The 18739-nt window shown below is 37.1% G+C and overlaps 1 protein-coding gene across 1 annotated transcript; it reads right to left on the bottom strand.

Annotated features, from left to right (window-relative positions):
- Positions 1 to 3173: 3173 nt before the first annotated feature.
- TSEN15 (tRNA splicing endonuclease subunit 15) lies at positions 3174 to 18430 on the bottom strand. Its single transcript, XM_006907742.3, has 5 exons — positions 18266 to 18430; positions 15746 to 15827; positions 15312 to 15447; positions 4681 to 4822; positions 3174 to 4158 (listed from the first exon to the last, which is right to left on the bottom strand). Exons 1-5 carry the CDS (start codon positions 18392 to 18394, stop codon positions 4138 to 4140), a joined length of 510 nt encoding a protein of 169 aa, XP_006907804.1. The 5' UTR covers positions 18395 to 18430; the 3' UTR covers positions 3174 to 4137.
- Positions 18431 to 18739: the final 309 nt, after the last annotated feature.

Consider the following 18739-nt stretch of genomic DNA (forward strand, 5'->3'; position numbering starts at 1 on the left):
ATCTACTCACATGCTACTACGTGAAGCCATTGCTTAACTACTTGTTACCCTAATTTCTCCATCTATTAAACGAGGACAATAAGTTAACAATCACAAGTAAATAACATCAGCTCTGCTGTGAGAACCAAAACAGAGTACTGAAGCACTTGGTAGTGAATGAAGTACTACACAAATATGGTTTAGCGTTTATACATAAGACTGCCATGCTCTCAAATTGTCTCATATACAAAGATTTTCCCCTCTCTAGCCAGACAATAAGTCCTCGAGAGGTGCATTGTGTAATATTTGTGTCCTATTCAAAGTTCAGTCCTTTGAGACAAATAATATACATACAATGATTGTTTGAAAACTGTTTTATATGCCAAAAGTTGTTGAACCCTTTCACCATTAGGTAAGCTGTATAAACTTCATAAACCACATGACAGGTTTTCCTGTCCCACTGACAATATCCATTTAGGGTTTTGGCTAAGGAGAGCTGTAATTGGCTGAGTTCCTTGAGGGCAGAGGTCATATCTCACTAATCTTGGTATCCCCAGCACTTAGCAGTCATCTAGCACATAGAAGGAACCCAGTTAATGTCTAAAGACAAACTAATAAATCAACTGAATTTCAATTAAATACTATCTATTATTACCGCCACTAAGTACCCTGAAACCTAAAAAGCCAATCTTTGTTTGATTTTGGTCAAATAGGTTTGGGGGAAGTTTTCCAGAATCATCTAAACATTTTAAAAGCACGTCCACCCCGTCAGTCAGTCACATGACTTTTCCAACCTCTTTCCATAGTGAGCACAAGCAGTTCTTATTCAAAGATCATTAAGAGGCTTAGGCTGCGGGAGTGGGGGTGGTAAGGAACGGAAAAGCTATTGGTCTGCAAAAAAGGGAAAACTGTACTATTAATTGTTCCGAGGGTACAACATTATTCTGCACATGTAAACAGTCAAGGTGAAAATACAGCAGATGAATAAAGAGCTTCTGTACAGAAGAACTGTAAACTTTGGCAGGAACCTCCGTGCTGGGGGCTGCAGTGGAAAAAGTGACCTCAGAGAGGAATTCAGAGCAGAAATGCTCAGAAAGAGAAGATGAAACTCCATCGAGTTTTGGTTAAGTCGCTGGGTCCCAGGCATATTCAAGTACAAAGCTGTTTCAGTTTAAAAAATGCAGGTTACATGAAATCATAGGCGTTTACTATTCTTTTCTAATTGTAGCTTAGAATTCCAACGCGCCACTGCCCTCGTTTTTCACGAGATCTACCATTTAGGAACACATTCTTCAAGAGAGGCCCAGGAGGAGACACACAATAAGTTAGTCTGCAGTCACTGGGCCTAAGTCGCCCAATGCCCCACTGAGCTGTCCCAGCACAGAGGGCGCACAGACCAGGGATTCCAAAAAACAAAGGCAGAGACAGCACCACAGAGAAATCATCACAAGCCCTTCCCCAGCTCCTGCCCCATCCAGAGAGGGCTCCCCTTTTACGGGAAAGTTTATACATATTACGGCAGTGATTTATGCCTTTCACCACTGGAATTTAGCCAGTTCGGTGATTCAACACTGGGGTCTCTTGCTATGTAGATCTGAACTTGAAGTTTGCTTAATTAATTAGGCTTTGTAAGACAAAAATGAAATGCATCATTTCACATGGATATGAACATAACCGTAGTCTAGAAAGAAAACACCCACACCACCCACCCCTGCCCAAAACAAGCTTTATTTTTTAAATATAGACCTACATTTTGAGCAAAACATGAATCAAGTCACATATTTAATGACCACAGAGTGTAATTTTAGAGGCATGCCAGAAAGAAAAAGGGGGGTGTGAGCACATAAAACTTATTTATATTTTATTTATGCTATTTCCCACAGATTGAAAATAAATTTTCAAGAGCACCATTTGTCAAGCCGATCTGCCCCTAGAGTCTAAAAATTTTATGCTTATTTAGCAGTGCCCTCTGGTGTCCAAATGGATCATTTTTGTTTGCCTTAAGGCGAAAAGTAAGCCACTATATAGTTCAACAAGTCTACAAGCAGCATTCACCCACTCACCAAACATTTATTAAGAGCCTAGTACATATGCCAGTTACTGTGGAAGATAATGGGATACACAGATGCATTAAAAAAAAAAAAAGACATGAACGTAAATGCAATTACAAAGTTACTCGATCACACACACACAAATCGCTTTACCTAGTTTTTCACTAAAATGAGACACAGCTGGGCTGTTTCCTTTTCCAAACAGTTCTGGAACATTATTCGTATTATCAAGTTATCTGGCTGGCTCTGGATAGAACAGCTTTGGTCAATTACACAGGGAACATTCTGAAACAGAGTAAATATTCCAGGACGTACACTTTTAATGATTTGTGAGTAAGCTTTCACAGTCAACCACAAAGGACACTTCTGGTCTTGCAGTGACCTGGGGAACCACAGGCCACCAGATCTAACACACAAATCTATTCACTAAGCTTTACAGTTCTTTCTGAAAATGCATCATTTTTCTAGCACTGTGATGAAAAGCCTCAGAAGGAATCAAGTGGCAACAGAAACCCTAAGAAGTGATCGTGAACTGTTCTAGGATCCTTTGATCTGCGAATTGCCAACAGGAGTTACAGAAGCACACTGCTCTGAATTGGTAAGTCTTCAGACTTTCTGGGGGTGCAGAGGGAGTCTCAAAGAGTTCCGAGACCTTCCATTGAGAATAAAAGTAAAATTAAAATATCACGAAAGGAATCAGGAGCTATTAGACCGAGAATGATGTTTTTATACCATTTTGTAATGTTCCTACTTTTAGCCATTTTTCCATTCTTCTTATCGTTTTCTAATTAGCTGTAACTTGCTTCGAACCAACAGAATATGGCAAAGGTAATCTTGCTGAGACTCTCTCCTTGCTGGCTGTCAGAAAGCAACCGGTTGTGCTGGCAAGGCCCACGTGGCAGAGCTGAGAGTGGCCCCTTGCCAACAGCGCTCTAAGAACTGAGGCCCTCAGGTGACTGAAAGCTGCTAAAACCCACATGAGCGAAGAAGCAGACCCTTCCCCAGTCAAGACTCAGATGAGACTGCAGACCTGGCCAACACTTGACTACAGCCTTATAGAGGACCCAACTTTGAGATATTAAGTGTGTGTTATTTTAAGTTGATAAGTTTGTGGTAAAATTATTATGCAATGATAAATACAGATTTCAAGCCACTTTTTAAAAACATTTTTATTATAAAAGCAATATAAATAATGAAAAACTGAATACTGAAGACCAAGTCATCCTTTACTACCCTGTCATCCTGTTATAACCAGAGTAGTATTTTGTCATCTTTTTATTACATGCTTGGCGTGCTACTTACAGGCGTGATCATACCCATTTGGACAATTTTGTATCTCGTCTTATTTTTTAAAATATTTTCTCATGTTTATTATATTCATTACTAATTTTTAATGAGTATATAATGTACCATTCATTGGCACTGTGTGTGTGTGTGTGTGTGTGTGTGTGTGTGTGTGTGTTAATTGACTATTTCTCTAAACCAAGGATTGGCAAACTATGGGCATGCATTTGTAAATAAAGTTTTATTGGAACACAGCTGTGTCCATTTGTTTACTTATTGTCTGTCATTATTTTTGTGCCACAAACTGCAGAGTTGAGAAGCTGTGATAGAGACTATATGGTCTGCAAATCCTAACATGTTTACTTTGTGGCACTGACTATGTAGGAAAAGTTTCTTGACCCCTCCCTTAAACTTTTAAGAGATTTATAATTCGGGCTATTCCAAGTAATGCCATTTAGAACATCTTTGGGCATACGATATTTTGTACTTTAGGCAACTTAAGTGGAATATATGATAACAAAAGTGGAATAACTGGGTCTACGTCATAAAGAAGTTTTTAAGGCTGATACTGTCCCCTACTATTTCTCCTGTAATGGTCCACTATGAGACTGTCTCTAGATAAGAAAGTTCTAGAGCGACTACCATATATTTTTGAACAACAACAACACAATTCTACCTGGGGAAGGTTTATTCTTTAGAAAGAAACTTATGGAATGGGACCAGCTAAGCCAACCCTGACTATCTCTGAGATAAGAGGTTAAGCAGTTGATGGGTCTGAAATCCATTCTTGTATGAATAAAGAAAGCCTCAGGAAGTGTAGGTGTCATCTTCTAAGGGAAATATTCTGTAACATAAAAAAAAAAAAAAAAAAGATCAGGATGGACTTTTTCCCCAATGAATAATTTAAAAGCAAAACTGGAAAGATATTTAATGTAATTATCCTAATGCCAACAAAGTATGTAAAGACATCACAGATAACACACTTACTAAAATATTCCTGTCAAAATGTCAACCAATTTAACACATCCTAAAGAAGTGTTCTTTTGGTTAAAACTATTATTAGCCTTTACATTCCACCTCAGTTACTCATCAAATAATAAAATGCACCATGACTTCATGAAGTACTCTGGGAAACTATGAAATTCTCCATAGAGTAAGGCAATCAAATTATTTTTACAAAATCTAGGAACATGTCACTTTGAACAAAATATAGCCGTTTTCTGAGGTATGAAAATAGAGCCATTTTTTTTCCTGAATTTTCACACTGCAAAGGAAGAAGTTCTTTTATGAATGGCTTGATTCACAATTAAAATCACATCGTGATTTTTCTTTTTCACTATTTACTGTTAGTTGCCTCAAAACTGACCTGAGGGTCTGGCAGCATAAATCCGTCAGTGAGTTTATAATAGACTATTGTGGAATCGGACTCCACTATGGCCAAAGTAAAAGACATCGGCAAATCTGGGTCTCCTTGCAATTTTCGAGATGCCTTCAAGATCTCCCTTATCCTGAAAATAAAGTTACATACATTTAGGATTCAGTCACTCAGTCAATAAGATCAAATGCTGTAAAATCCTAGGGGAGAGGTAGGCAATAACATTATATCCATAAGGCTAAGGAAATGTCTGAAGGCTCAAATATAAACATTTAATGTTATCTTTTCACAGAAAATCCTGCAAGGAAGGACTATTGACTGACTTGTATTTTTCTTTTGTATTTACCCATCTCTCCTGATCATCATATCTGAGAGAATCACACTGTATTTAGGAACCTCCAGAATGGGACTCTGAGAATGAGTGTTTAGTGTGCCTGAACTGACTAAGGATCGTGAGTATTCACTTTCCCATTTTCCAACTTTGTATCTTACAGTGGAACAATTTGGTATTGAAGTTTGTCCTTTAAAAAAATGACTATAATAAATATTTCCCCTATGGTGTTCACAATTAATACCTTAAAGTGGCTATATAATATTCTACTGACTCATAATTTATCTAATCAGTCCCCTATTGCTGCCATGCTCTTTCAGGTTTTGAGGGGTGAAGGTGCTAATAAAGATAAATTGTGATATCATCTCTTTGCAGTAGTTGTTTCTTTTTAAATAGTTGCTGGGTCTTTCCAATGACTGGAATTATTAGATCTGAATATAGATATTTTAATGGTTCTCAATATGTATATTCAGATGCTTCATAAAAGCGAAAAATATAAAAGAGAAATAAAACTTTTATTTTATTTATAAAAATATAAAAGAGAAATAGTGTATTCAGATGCTTCATAAAAGCGAAGAGAAAAATATAAAGAGAAATAAAACTTTTTTGGGTAAAACTTACATCAAGAAATCAATAATATAAAGGATTTCAGTTTGCTTACAGTAGAAAATAATCTATCAAATCTAATATCTAGGTCTTCAAAGCACTATCTGCTTTTGTTTACCACAAACTAAAAATACTTACTACCTACTCATAAAGCCTGTGTTCAACAATTCAGTAAATGTAACCTCCAGAGGAACTTTCTTTAACAGGCAAATAAAAAATGATCAGTTTTTTTCCCCCATGAAGCTAACCAAGTCTCCAGAAATTGGAAAAAGATTTAGTAGCATATTAACATCCTACAACTGAATACATAAATAACTCAACACTATATTCTCTTTAGCAAAAGTGCTTAAGCAGTTTGTCCCCTTAAGTTCTATTTCCCATTCCTGAATACAAATTCTTATGATAGCTCTTCATTTATTAGCTATTGAACCTATAAAGAATCTAAAATGAAATGTCTCTGCTTTGAAATAGTCTTGCTAAAATAATTATAATGCTTTTTAAAAAATCTGTAGTAGAGACTGGAGATTTTTAAGCAATGTAAAACTGCAATAAACTTCTGGAAAAGCTGAAACTAAATTGTTCTTGCTAAAATATCACTTAATCACTACATGTTACACAGTGGTAATTGGTTTGTTAGAACATCAGTCACAAAAGGCTGCCTACCTACTACCTATCATTTAAGTTTACAAAGGCATGGCAAGAGATGAGGAGAGAATGAGTTTCTAAGTTTGTTTCCGCACAGTCAAACTATTTAAAAAATGACTATGAAAGAATTAAATCAACAATATAGCAATATTTCAGTTATTAAACATAACTGCCACAGAACACTTATTAGATAAATAAAATCTGTCTACCCTGGCAAATCGTAATCCCTGTTCTAGAGTCAGTAGAGTATCATCCTCTCTCTTAAGACGTCCTTGTCACCTTTCCCCAACCTCTAGGCAAACCTACGTGGAACCTGTGCAAACCTACATTACTATAATCGCTACCTTGTATTTACCCATCTACATGTCTGCTTTCCACTGGATTGTACTCATTTCCAAGGTCAAAGTTTTTTTTTTTTAATTGTCAATGCCCAATATGTTGTAAAATAACTGGGCAGAATGAATGAGGTTTTCTGAATGAAGGTTTCCATATGGCGATAATAAATCATTAGGTACATAAACTTTAAAATATATTTGACATTCTTCTAAAATTTATTATGCACCTGTATTACACTAAAAAATTCAACTTGTCTTAACTCAGGATCATCAATTTTGGTACTTGTTATTGTAAATATAATGGTTGATGGTGTAATACCTAGAATGTGATTTCTTAAAAGTATTTCATATTTGCTTGCTTTTTGTTTGGCAAACATTAAAATTGTTTTATCACATGTTTCTATACCAGAGCTTGCCAAACTATGATCACCTATTTTTTTCATGGCCCAGGAACTAAGAATGGTCTTTACATCTTTAAATGGGGCATTTTGTACGGTCATATAAGTACCTACATAGTAGCCTCAATTTTGTCCCTTTCACAAACCTAAAATGTTTACGATCTGGACCTTTAAGAAACGTTTTGCTGACTCCTACACGATGAAAAAGGTTAAGAATAAAAATTTAAGATATGATCATAGGACAATGTACTTTTTCCCTCAATATTATTTATTCAGTATCAGAGCAGGAAGATGTTCCACTACTAATTAGAATGTAGAAAATCTTAAAAGACCACTATTCCTACTATAACAAAGAGAAAATATCTGATTTGCTTTAAAATATTACATTTTTCTTTAAAACCATAAAAAAAAAAAAAAAGATATGAACACAAAGAAGTTTAAAGGAACTAAATTCCAAGGAGAAAATGAGCCCTTCCCAAGTAAGCAGAGACCAAGAGAAAGCCACTTCTGTTCCTGAGGGCCATTATTAAGTCTGGACAACAGTGGCTGAAGGAAGGAGCCTGTCATAGCCAAGCAACTTCACTGGGACAAGGAGAAATACTTGTAATAGCTGCATATGAACAGGCACGGTGGGTTAGAAACTGAAAGGACTCTAACCCTTCCAGTTCACCAATTCTCTCTCATGGGGCTTTTACTGCATTTAAGCAACAGCATGCAAAGCTAGAGGAGGGACTGAAAAACAACAAGCAAGCTCTAGTCACAAAGTCTTGCTGAAGACAGAGGCCTGATCCCATACTCAAGACATCTGAAACCAGAACAGAACTGAGAGAACTGAAGCCGCATCTCAGCCATAACCCCTCCTGACTTCCTATAAGACTGACTAAATCAGGCCTATACCCTACTTGCCAGATATAGGAAAAGATAAGCTCTTTGGGGGCGAGGTAGCACCAGCATCAGTCTATTATTTATAGGTACTGTCCGGTGGAAAATTATAAGCTATGTGAAGAAGCGGGAAAATGTACCTAATAATCAAGAGCAAAAAGTCAACATGAGCAGACCTTCAGGAAACTAAGGTTGCTGGAAAACTCAGATGTTGGAATTAATAGCTAAAGGATCTAAAATAGCAATTGGAAATATATTATAGTACCGAAAAAAAAAATAACAGACAAAACGGGTGACAAGATTAAAAAGTTAGCAGAAAAATGGAAGTTCGAAAGAAAATAAAATGGACATTATAGAATTTTAAAATAATATATATTTTTCAAGTACTGACTAGGCTTAATGATAGACTAGACACCACAGGAGAAAGGATTAGCAAACTTGAAAACAGGTCACAAGAAACTAAATTGAAGTACAGAGAGAAAAGAGAATTTATAAAAATAAAATGTGAGAGGCCTTCGGTACCGTATCAAATAAGGTGCCATGTGTGTAACTGAAACTGCAGAAGAAAGAAGAGAATGCTGTATGTCTTAGACCATCTGGGCTGCTATAAGGAAATACTACAAACCGGGTAGCTTATAAGCAACAGAAATTTATTTCTCCTAGTTCTGGAGGCCAAGATCAAGGATCCAGCAGGGTCCTGTTCTGGTAGAGGTCCTTTTCCTGTTTCACAGCTAGCACCTTCTCGTTGTTCCCTCACATGATGGAAAAGGCAGGAAATCTCTGTGGGGTGTCTTTTATGAGGCACTAATCTCATCTATGAGGGCTCCACTCTTCTTAAGTACCTCCCCTAAGCCCCACCTCCTAATACGATCATCTTCAAGGATTAGAATTTCAACATATAAAATTCAGGGTAGGAGAGGTACACATTCAGACTATCGCAGAAGCAATAGCTAAAACTTTTCCAAACTGGTCTCTGAAAGTGTGTTTCTTACAGAGAGCATATAGTGGGATCTTGTCTTATCTCCAGTCTTATATTTTCTGCCCTTTGATTGAAGTGTTTAATCCTTCCACATTTAAAATTTATATTGATACTGTTGGACTTATGTCTGCCATTTTACTTTTTGCTTTCTATATATCTCGTCTTTTTTGTTCTTGCTTTGCTACCTTCTTTTGTATTAAATAGATATTTTCTAGTGCACCATTTTAATTTCTTTGTTTTCTTTTACTATAGTTTTGTTTAGTTTCTTATAGTTCTAGAGATTATTATATGCATCTTAATTTATTACAATTTACCTCAGATTAATACTAACTCGATTCTAACAAAATAGAGAAACTTCAATATATTTTCAATCCTTTCTCTCTTCCTTGTGCTATCACTGTCATATATGTTGTTTATATATTATAAACTTAATAATACAGTGTTATAATTATTGCCTTATACAATCTTATATTTTTTCTAAAAGTTAAAAGAAGAAAAGATTGCAAAATAGATTAGTCTTTTATATTAACCTACATATTTAATATTTCTGGTACTCTTCATTTTTTCAGGTTACTCTGTGATGTCATTTCCTTGCTCCTACATAGCTCCATTCCCTCTCTCAACCTTTGTGTTAATATTGTCACATACGTTATTTCTTATTATGCAGTAAGCCTGGTTAGTTGACTTTTGACAAAGGCACGAAGACAATTCAATGGAGAAATTCTTCTCAACAAATGGTTCTGTAACAGGAAGATAATACACCTCTGTGTCTACACATAGGACTACTGTAAGGATCAATGAGATGGCATACATAAAAAGGCTTTGCAAACTGTCAAAGTAGTCACTAAATACAAGTATTGCTACTATACAATACCTAGACCAGCTTTGCTACCTTGCAAATTGGGCACAATATTTTTATTCGACCCTTCTTAAAAAATAATTTCTACCTATGTTAAATTGCGTGAAAATCAGCTATATTCATATCAGAGATTTACTTTAAAAATATTTAGACGAAGCAACCACAGATATTAATTAAAACCCTCAATACTCAGCACTGACAGGAAACCACATTCTGAAGCCACGGCAACACGCAGAGTAAAAAAATAAGTTTCTTTAAACATTCCCCACTGGCAGAGCATGACAAGGATGGGACACAGAAGGAAGGGGAAAAAAACCTATTAAGACAACTTTCACTTATTTTCCGTTTCTCAAAACATAATATTTAAATCAGAATGTATATGCGTGCGTGTGTGTATTTCCTAAGGTAGACCGTGTGGAAATTCCAGCCCATATATTCAAATTTACAATAGAAATTTCCATCTTATTCATATTTGTTTCCAGAGTTCTTTATAAATAGCAAAAATTTTCAGACTTACTCAAAACACCCATGTGGGAAAGCCTAACATCTGAAAATTAGTTAAGAGCTGTAAAGAGGGCTTTGTCTTCAGAGCTGAGGGAAATCACTGTCAAAAACGAAGTGGAAGTTCCCATCTCTGAGCTGTTTATCCTACTTGCTGCGTAGTGGGGAAAACTACCAGTGAATCGTCTGGTAATAGCAGACTAAAATAAAATAGTTTATCTGCCCGTGTTACTCAAAGCACACTGGGACGTCTTAAAAAGATTCTTGTTCAGGATCTCTTCTCGCCTATTTTTAACATATGTTTAAAGTAAGGCCATCATCTTTCCCCATTCGAGACTTTTCTTGTTTGTTTTCTTTATAGGATACTGATAAACTCCTAAAAATGTTTACTTTGCCTTTAAGTCAACAGATTGTACTTACTCAATCTAACAACAACAACAAAAGGTTCTGAAGTTCTATTTTAAAAATACACACAACTGCAAAGATGCTGAGAACAATGATACTATAATCTCACTTCTAACAAGCTTACAGTTTGAAGTCTTAATTTAGAAACCATAGAACAAAGTTTCTCTTCTATATATATATACATATATTTAAAAGCTCAGTTCTATGGAAAAATGGTAAAGATGTGTTATCACACAAATCTAAAATAATTTACATAATAGGAGTCTTTTTATTTGATATTTGATAGACATCCACCTATGAAAAACATAACCTATGTATTAATAAGAAGAATTTGATTTTTGAGTTCTTTATATCTCAAGGGAAAAACCCCACCTGAAGAAAGAGATAAGTCAGTAATCATCATAGCTGTTGATCAACAGTAAAAGAATTGGATGTTTACGACAGGTTTTTTTTCTCATAACTGTTCAGAGAGGAGCTCAGCATACTGAAAGCAGAGCGCTTCTGAAGCTGCAAACAGCCAACTTGAAAACAAGCCTGAGGCAAAGACAGGTAATACTGTTTGGCCGCTGCCCTTCCTCCAGGCTGTCTAAATTCCTCCACAAATCTTAGCATTCATTTTTCTTTAACAGTCCTACATTAGAGAATACATAACCTGTGGAAATTTACACAGAAGACAAGAAAGTTGAAGACAACATTGCTTTTAACTTCAAATGTTGCTGAAACGGAATATATCATGAGTTAAGATCATAATTAATTTCAACCTGCAGAAGACAGTCTCTCGTCCTGTCCTCTTCAATGGGAGCAAACTGGCACATGCTGTAGCCTTATTGATTAAAGACATTAACTCCTTGATCTACCTCATTATGATATTTTGGAGCAACACCCCATAATCCAGCTCTGAAACACAATGCAAGTTTAAACTGGTGCCCAAGGTGCCCGAGAAGCCTTATTCTTCCAGAGGCTCGATCCTGAAGAAAAGTTTCGAGGATAACAGAGTGCCTCCTTGGGAACCACGCCAATGACTCCTAGCAAAAAAAGCAAGGTGGCTAAAACCCCAAGGGAGTTCATTGAACAATTAAGAGCCTGTGTGGCTATTCATCCCAGTGGGAAGCCATTCTGCTAATATAAAATGCAAGCTTTTTGGGGCGTAGTAAGAAAAAATGCTGTGTCAGTTGAAAGAAGCTGCCAGAATTGGGGATTTCACTAGCAACAGATTTCTAACAGAGGTAATATAAGGACACACATTTGATATGCGGGAAGTCAAATGACAGAAATCATTTTACCAGTTATTAAACTAAGGTCTCAAATAAAATAATGGTCATTAAATGAATTTTCATAAATAAACTTTAAAAGAGTGGAAATATTTTTTGACTATAGGGAAATAATTAATAGGGTATCCTTTGAAAAACTTGTAGCATTTTAGGATTAAATCTCATAATTAAGAACATCTTTAAAAATTTTTCAAATATAGTTATTAATACTGTTATTACATAATCAAAACTTGCTAAGACAGAAGATCTTAAAAGTACTTATCACAAAAAGTTTTTTTTTTTTGGTAATTATGTAAGGTGATTAACTAGATTTATTGTGGTGATCATTTTGCAACATATGCAAATATTGAATCCTTATGTTGTACATCTGAAACTAATATAATGCTATGTCAATTATATGTCAATTATACCTCAATCAAAAAAAATTTTAATTTTCTAAAGAAGGAACTCAGTTCTAGTAACGCTTTACTCCACCATTAACATAAGACCTTTTCCCAAGACACTAAGGAAAAAGAAAGGATTAAAGGTAGGGGGGTTGGACATGGCTGAAAAAAAATTCACTAAAAGGTAAGGAGGCTATTCAGCGCATCGGCAGAGTGCCTCTCGAGACTTGTGATTGTTCCCTATCCTGAGATGCATATTATAGTTACAGTGTAAAGTGTGGGAAATAGTGATAAATCTTGAAAGCAGATGGACTTTGCAGACATTCCAATTTTTTAGAAACTCTTAGACAGTTGATTGAGCATATCCTTATATTAAGATTTTATTTAGCAAGTCTCCATTTAGCAAGAACTGAGGAGTCTTGGAGAGTTCATTCAGTCATCCAACAAATGCATATTTAATACAAAGTACCACATACCAGGCTAGGCACTGGGGAAACAGCAATGAACAGAACAAAGTTCTGTTCTCATATTTTCTAGTAGGGGCAGGGAGACATTAAACAATCAAAAGAAAACCAAATATATAATATATTGAGTAGCAATAACTGTGGTGTTATAAAGGACCACTTAGCAAGTTGCAGTAGTAGAGCCAAAAGTCTTGATCAAATCAACTGACCTAAATTCTTAGACTTTTAGCCTTATGGCTGCTGAACTAGCAGATGACCTATATGGTATATGGAACACCCAAGCCGTTTAAAAATTTTTTAGTAATATTCAGATTGGAAGATGCTAAGAAAGAGAACATTTAGAAAATTTTCCTCTAAGATAAAATAGCTGAAGGTACCCATTTCAGAGGTTATCGATCACCAGAAATTAAAAGAAATGCCACTAATATGTGGGAATGGGGGAATAAAATGGTCATTGGAAAAGCTCTGTCCTCACATAAGCTACCCACTCTCCTTCCCTGGCACTAATAGGAGACAGCCGTTTATAATTCAGCCAGGTTTAAAAGGATGAATGATTCACTGGTACTACTAAGCAAAAAAGATTTACAGATCATTTCAGAAAACAGTATCCCAGCCATCACTGGATTTTATAATTTACAAAACACTTCACTCAGCTTTTTAAAAAACTTATACACACAGACAAGCTTAAAATATGGCAACAGTCGTTTTAGTTTTCAGCACACCTCTCATGTTTTACAGAAGAAACTAAATCGACATTGAAACTGAGAGGCAACATAGGTTCTATTGGAAAAGGAAAATTGGTAATTGAAAAACAGAAAAGCATTTTTTTCCCTCATAATTTGCTAGGGTCCTTATGTAAGTTACTTATTGTCCCATTTAGAACAACCTGTGATACTAACACTATTACAGAAACTTGTAATACTATTATCCTAACCTTATTGTAAAATACTTCGCCCATTTAGGGACATTCAACAAATATCAATGGCTAGGTGGTCCAAAAAAGAAGCTAATTGGGTTATCTGAACATAAAGCTGACTTCATTTGCTACCTTAGCACTAAAAATGGGCCCTAGCTTTCCTCTTTAAATTCATCAGATCTCTTTGACCTCTATAAATTTATTAATATGATTTTATACCATTGCTGGGTTGGGGAACTGTACTCACAGCCCCTATAGTCATTTACCAAACATGCTACAAAGATTCTTAGATTCACTTAAGTAATAAACAATCTAGAGTACTTTCCATATGCATATACAATCCAAAAACTTAATACAGTATTTTAAATGTAAACTAAAAATTATTTTACATTAACATTAGGTAGTATTTTTAAATGAGAGAAAAATGAAATGTGTCCTTCCCTTTGAGAAACACAAAGAGCCTCATATTCCATTAGCATAATTGTCCCGCTAGATATATAGGTACTTTGCCAATTCTATTTTCCCATCGGAGATCATCAATTAGTATTCAATCAATATTTTCACAGGAGAAGCACTGACGGGTGTAGGGACCACAGTCTGTAACCTTTCTCCTTCTATCTCAGTACCAACGAGGCAGACGAGCTGGAGCTCTGGTCATCCCACCGTTTACTTCATGCCCACTTTTACCTGAGAGACCTCTTGAGACTTGAAAAATATGCCCAAGTGTTTTAACTATAAATATATGTGATGCATAACTGCTTTACAGAAAACACCAGTCACAAACTGCACTTGAGCTCAGAGTGGTGCATTCACTCACTGCCATTCTATTAGCGTTCAATCTGTAAGAGAAACTATGTAAATAAAATCATCAGGTCCGAAGCCTGCAGACATAAATGGGGAATGGATACAAAAACTGTGCAGTCTTAGAAATTCACACCGATAGAAAATTAAATGTTACCTGGAACTGTTACCTTTTAGAGAGAAGCAAATATATATGCCATTCTGCCACCCGATAATCAAGATAGCTACAGAAGTGCTTTTAAAGGATACAGTGAGATTATTTATTGTCATCACTGGGGAAATATTTTACAACTAAGTTATAGTTAGCTATGTGAATGACAGAGTTTGGTTCAGTTTTACAAACTTGGGACTTCAATATAGCAGACAGATATCATGCTATATGCTTATATGCTATATGCCTTTTGTAAATAACATGAAATTGAACCTCCAGCAAAATGCCAACTCCTCTGGCTGTCAGGCTTTGTATACTATCCAGATTCCCTAGTCATAAAAACATTATTTAAAGTTTTTAAGAGATAAAAAACATTAAAAAAATTATATGTATTATATATATTATATATATAATTATATATATATAATCAAACAGCTAAACAGCATAGTCTAGGATAGTGATTTACAAATGGTATCCTCAGATTGGTTGTGTGGTATGTGGAAAATAACTTATTTCTAACAACGAAGTACCAAAATTTCATGTTATTTTTTAATATAAAATTAATATTCCCTGTCATGTATCATCATTCTCATCCACCCACATTCCACTGTGCTTTCTTCTTTATAAATTGTAAGTTTAACGTGTACAATGGGATGAACTAACCTGTTAAACAAAGACCAAAATCACCTGCCCACCTGTTATGGCTGAGGGAAGCAGTGACGGGTGTAGGGACCACAGTCTGTAACCCTTCTCCTTCTATTTCAGTACCAACGAGGCAGATGAGCTGGAGCTCCGGTAATCCCACGCAGTTAACTTCATGCCAACTTTTACCTGAAAGTCAATGAATGTACAGTAATGTTTATCAAAAATCAAAGATAAAAATTTTAAACTTCTACCTAATACTCAGCTGAGCAAACATCACTCATAATGCCATCTTTGCTTTGCTTTTTAAGTATTTTCTGTTATGCAGTAATTCCCAATGTAAATGAAGAAATTACAAAATTGGCAAAATTAACATTGAATGCATAAATGATGGCTTATTATAATGTCGACAATGCTATATCCCAACCCAACTCCCCAAGCCTCCATCACGGCCCCAATAATAAAACAATATAAACAAATAACTTACTCTCCATGAGGTCCAGGTAAACCAAGAATGCTATATAAACTTGGGTGGCATCTCCTACATCTAATTCCATCATTTCTAAGTACTGAAAATCAAAATGTAATTGTTAAACAGAGAAGGAAGAATCTCTTAATATTTTCTTTCACTCAATCAATAACTATTAATTAAATATAAATAATGTATAAAATTTGTTTCTATGTATAATGGGAATTACAAGGCAATATAAGACCTGATCCCCACCTCTAAAAAACTTTCAATTATTAGGGTAAACGCATTGCGCACTTGGAATTGTTAGGCAATTACTATATGCCAGTAAATGATTAAAAACCGAGTTGAGTAGAATAAAAAAAAAACAAAACATGACACAACAAGGTCAGTGGAGCTCGGTTGGTGAATGTTTTGTGGCAGAGGTGGGATTCAAGTTGGGCCCTGAGAGGCATGTATGACTTGAGTAAATTGAGAAGGCAGAGTAACTGTGTAAGTAATCACACAAAGGTGAGAATAAGTCACCCATATTCAAGGGCCCACAAAGAAACCTATCTACCAGGAATAAGACATCTTTTGAGATTTTTGGGGGGGTATGCCAGTGGGTGCCTCTACTTCCCTGGTCTCTTATTTGCATGTGGGGAAAAGTCTGTTAGAATACACTCCTGGCCTCTTTCCCCACACCTTCCCACTCAAGAGTAGGGAGTTATTTAATTGCTGGGTTTTAAAGAAAGGACCAAGCAAGCTGCTGTGGCTTTCAGACTTGCTGGTCAGCATCGGGGGAACATTCTTCAGGGGTCTACTCCTGCAGGGGAAGCCTGAGGTTGTCCGGCTGTCAATGACTAGGCGAGTAAGCAGGGCTAAGCAGATCTGCGTGGCTGCATATCTGAAGTCACATTCTCCTGCTACCTTCATCATAAGTGTACTGGTACAGGAAAACTAGTGTTTTTAGCTCTCCGCTTCAAACCTCAAATGTGCTTGAAAATAGCAATGAAAATGTAATTGGGGACCAGGTTGCAAGGTCTTGAGGGTTAAGCTAAAACTCTGAATTTTACCCATAAGGAAACAGTGAGGATTTCTAAGCATGAGAATAATATAATGAAAATGGTATTTGAGGACAATAAATCTGATTCCATTTTATGAGATGGACCTAAGTAGTTTTCATACTGAATTATAGAAATGCAGAACTGGAAAAATCAAACACCCAATGTATCTTCTCTCTCTCTGTCTGTCTGTCTGTCTGTCTCTCTCTCTCTTTCTTCGCTTTCTATCAACTAGATCCTTCAAGAGGAAAAATCAAAAGGGAAGATTTGATGGTTAAGGCATATATAGCCATTAACTTCAAAGACAAAAACTCTGCAAATATGAAAACTGATAGCACCACCGAATCTAGATGAGGTTTTTAAAACTTGTTACTGGTGTTTCACTTATTACTTATATAGTGCTTATTATATGTCAAGTGCTTTATAAATATTAACTGATTTAATCTTATAATAACCCTATGAGGTAAATCCTCTTATTGTCCCCATTTTACATGTGAGAAAGCTGAGGCAACAATAAGATTAAAGAACTTGCCAAAATCCAAAGCTGGTGACAGAACCAGGATTCGAACTCAGACGATGTGTCTGAGTTCATGCTCCTAACCACTATTCTGCCTCTCCAAGTTATCGTTTTCTTTTCATGGCACTAACATCTCCATGTTATTGTTTGTTTTTCTCACCTTGAGGAGGAATAGGAGACAAGCAGTAGGATAAAGTTAAGCAAGATAAAATGAAAAGGGGTTAACTTTTCAGAGTTACGGCTTCAAAATATTCCTTTTCTTGGCTGTTTTTAGATGATTAGCTGTGAAATATTGCTCTCCAGCTGAAGGCTGCAATTCTATAAAGTTACTAGACTAGGTCCTCAGATTCCTACAAAACCCTCACCTCCATTCATTCCTCATGACATTACTGCTATAAGCGAAAGCAAGCAAGGGAATATCTTTCTCTCCCTTATACAGAAAAATAACACCCACAAGGTGACTAGTTCAGCTTTAGGGAAGAACCTATTCAAACTTCCCAGAAAATCCGAAAAATTAGGAATCTGCACTTCTGCAAAATCAAGAGGCACACTCTCAGCCCAAGGCTAAGAGCCTAAGCTTTATCATTATAGACTCCTAGATCTTATCCACAGCCCACAAACTTGCGTGGTTACCGTGAGGATTAAGTGAGACCATCCCCAGAACCAGCCCTAGATGGCAAAACTCAGACGTTAGCGAGGTGGCTCCTGTTGGCCTCCGGTGTGAGAGGGGTTTGTCTTCCCGTCGGGTTAAGAGTGGCGAGGTGGGGGTAAAAGGGAGAGTGTCAGAGCAATAGTGCAACTCAATTAAACAAAAACAGTGCTGCCTGCGGCTGGCCCTGTGCATGCAGGTCCCCTTCTGGGAGGGTCGCGCACAAACCCGGCCGGGCAGGAGCGGAGGGTAATGGGGGGAGTGCGGCCCGGGGGTTCCTCCCGCGGTAGAGGCCCGGACCGGCGCCACGCCCCTGCCCGACTCCTAACCTTTGGGTGGGTGCCCATCCAGGCGTCCTTGGGGGCCCATGATGGGGCGCGGCGGCCGCCGCCGCGAGCGCCGTCCGGCCCCAGACCGCTGCAGCCCGGGGTGGGCTCGGAACCGCCGCCCTCCTCCATGCCGGCCGGCGGTGCACGCCCGTGGTGCACCGCGCCCGGCGCCCGGCCAGAAGCAGCGGCGCGTGCACCTGGGTTCCGCCACGCTGCCGCCTGCGCTCCGCGCGGGAGGGCTCGGATACTGGCAGCAAAGTCAGATCAGCTCCCCCTGACAAAGGAGCTAGAACCCGCATGAACGCACTCTGTTTCGCTGTGCGTTTATGGAAATTGGGGCAGACACCAGAGTGAAGAAGGTTCATGACTACCCGGAGCCCAATAGCCCTTAACTCTTCCTTACATCAGCGCTGTTTGCAGCTCTGTCAATAAAGTAGAGAAAAGCTAAGGCCTCTTTGCCTTCAGCATTTGGGT

The sequence above is a fragment of the Pteropus alecto genome, unplaced genomic scaffold, assembly GCF_000325575.1.
Source record: "Pteropus alecto unplaced genomic scaffold, ASM32557v1 scaffold101, whole genome shotgun sequence".
NCBI lineage: Eukaryota > Metazoa > Chordata > Mammalia > Chiroptera > Pteropodidae > Pteropus > Pteropus alecto.

Coding starts and splice junctions, on each gene's coding strand:
- TSEN15 (XM_006907742.3), bottom strand. CDS start 18,394: ATGGAGGAGGGCGGCGGTTCCGAGCCCACCCCGGGCTGCAGCGGTCTG. Junction 15,448..15,745: donor TTACCTGGACCTCATGGAGA/GTAAGTTATTTG, acceptor ATTGACTTTCAG/GTAAAAGTTGGCATGAAGTT. Junction 4,159..4,680: donor TTATGCTGCCAGACCCTCAG/GTCAGTTTTGAG, acceptor TTTATGTTACAG/AATATTTCCCTTAGAAGATG.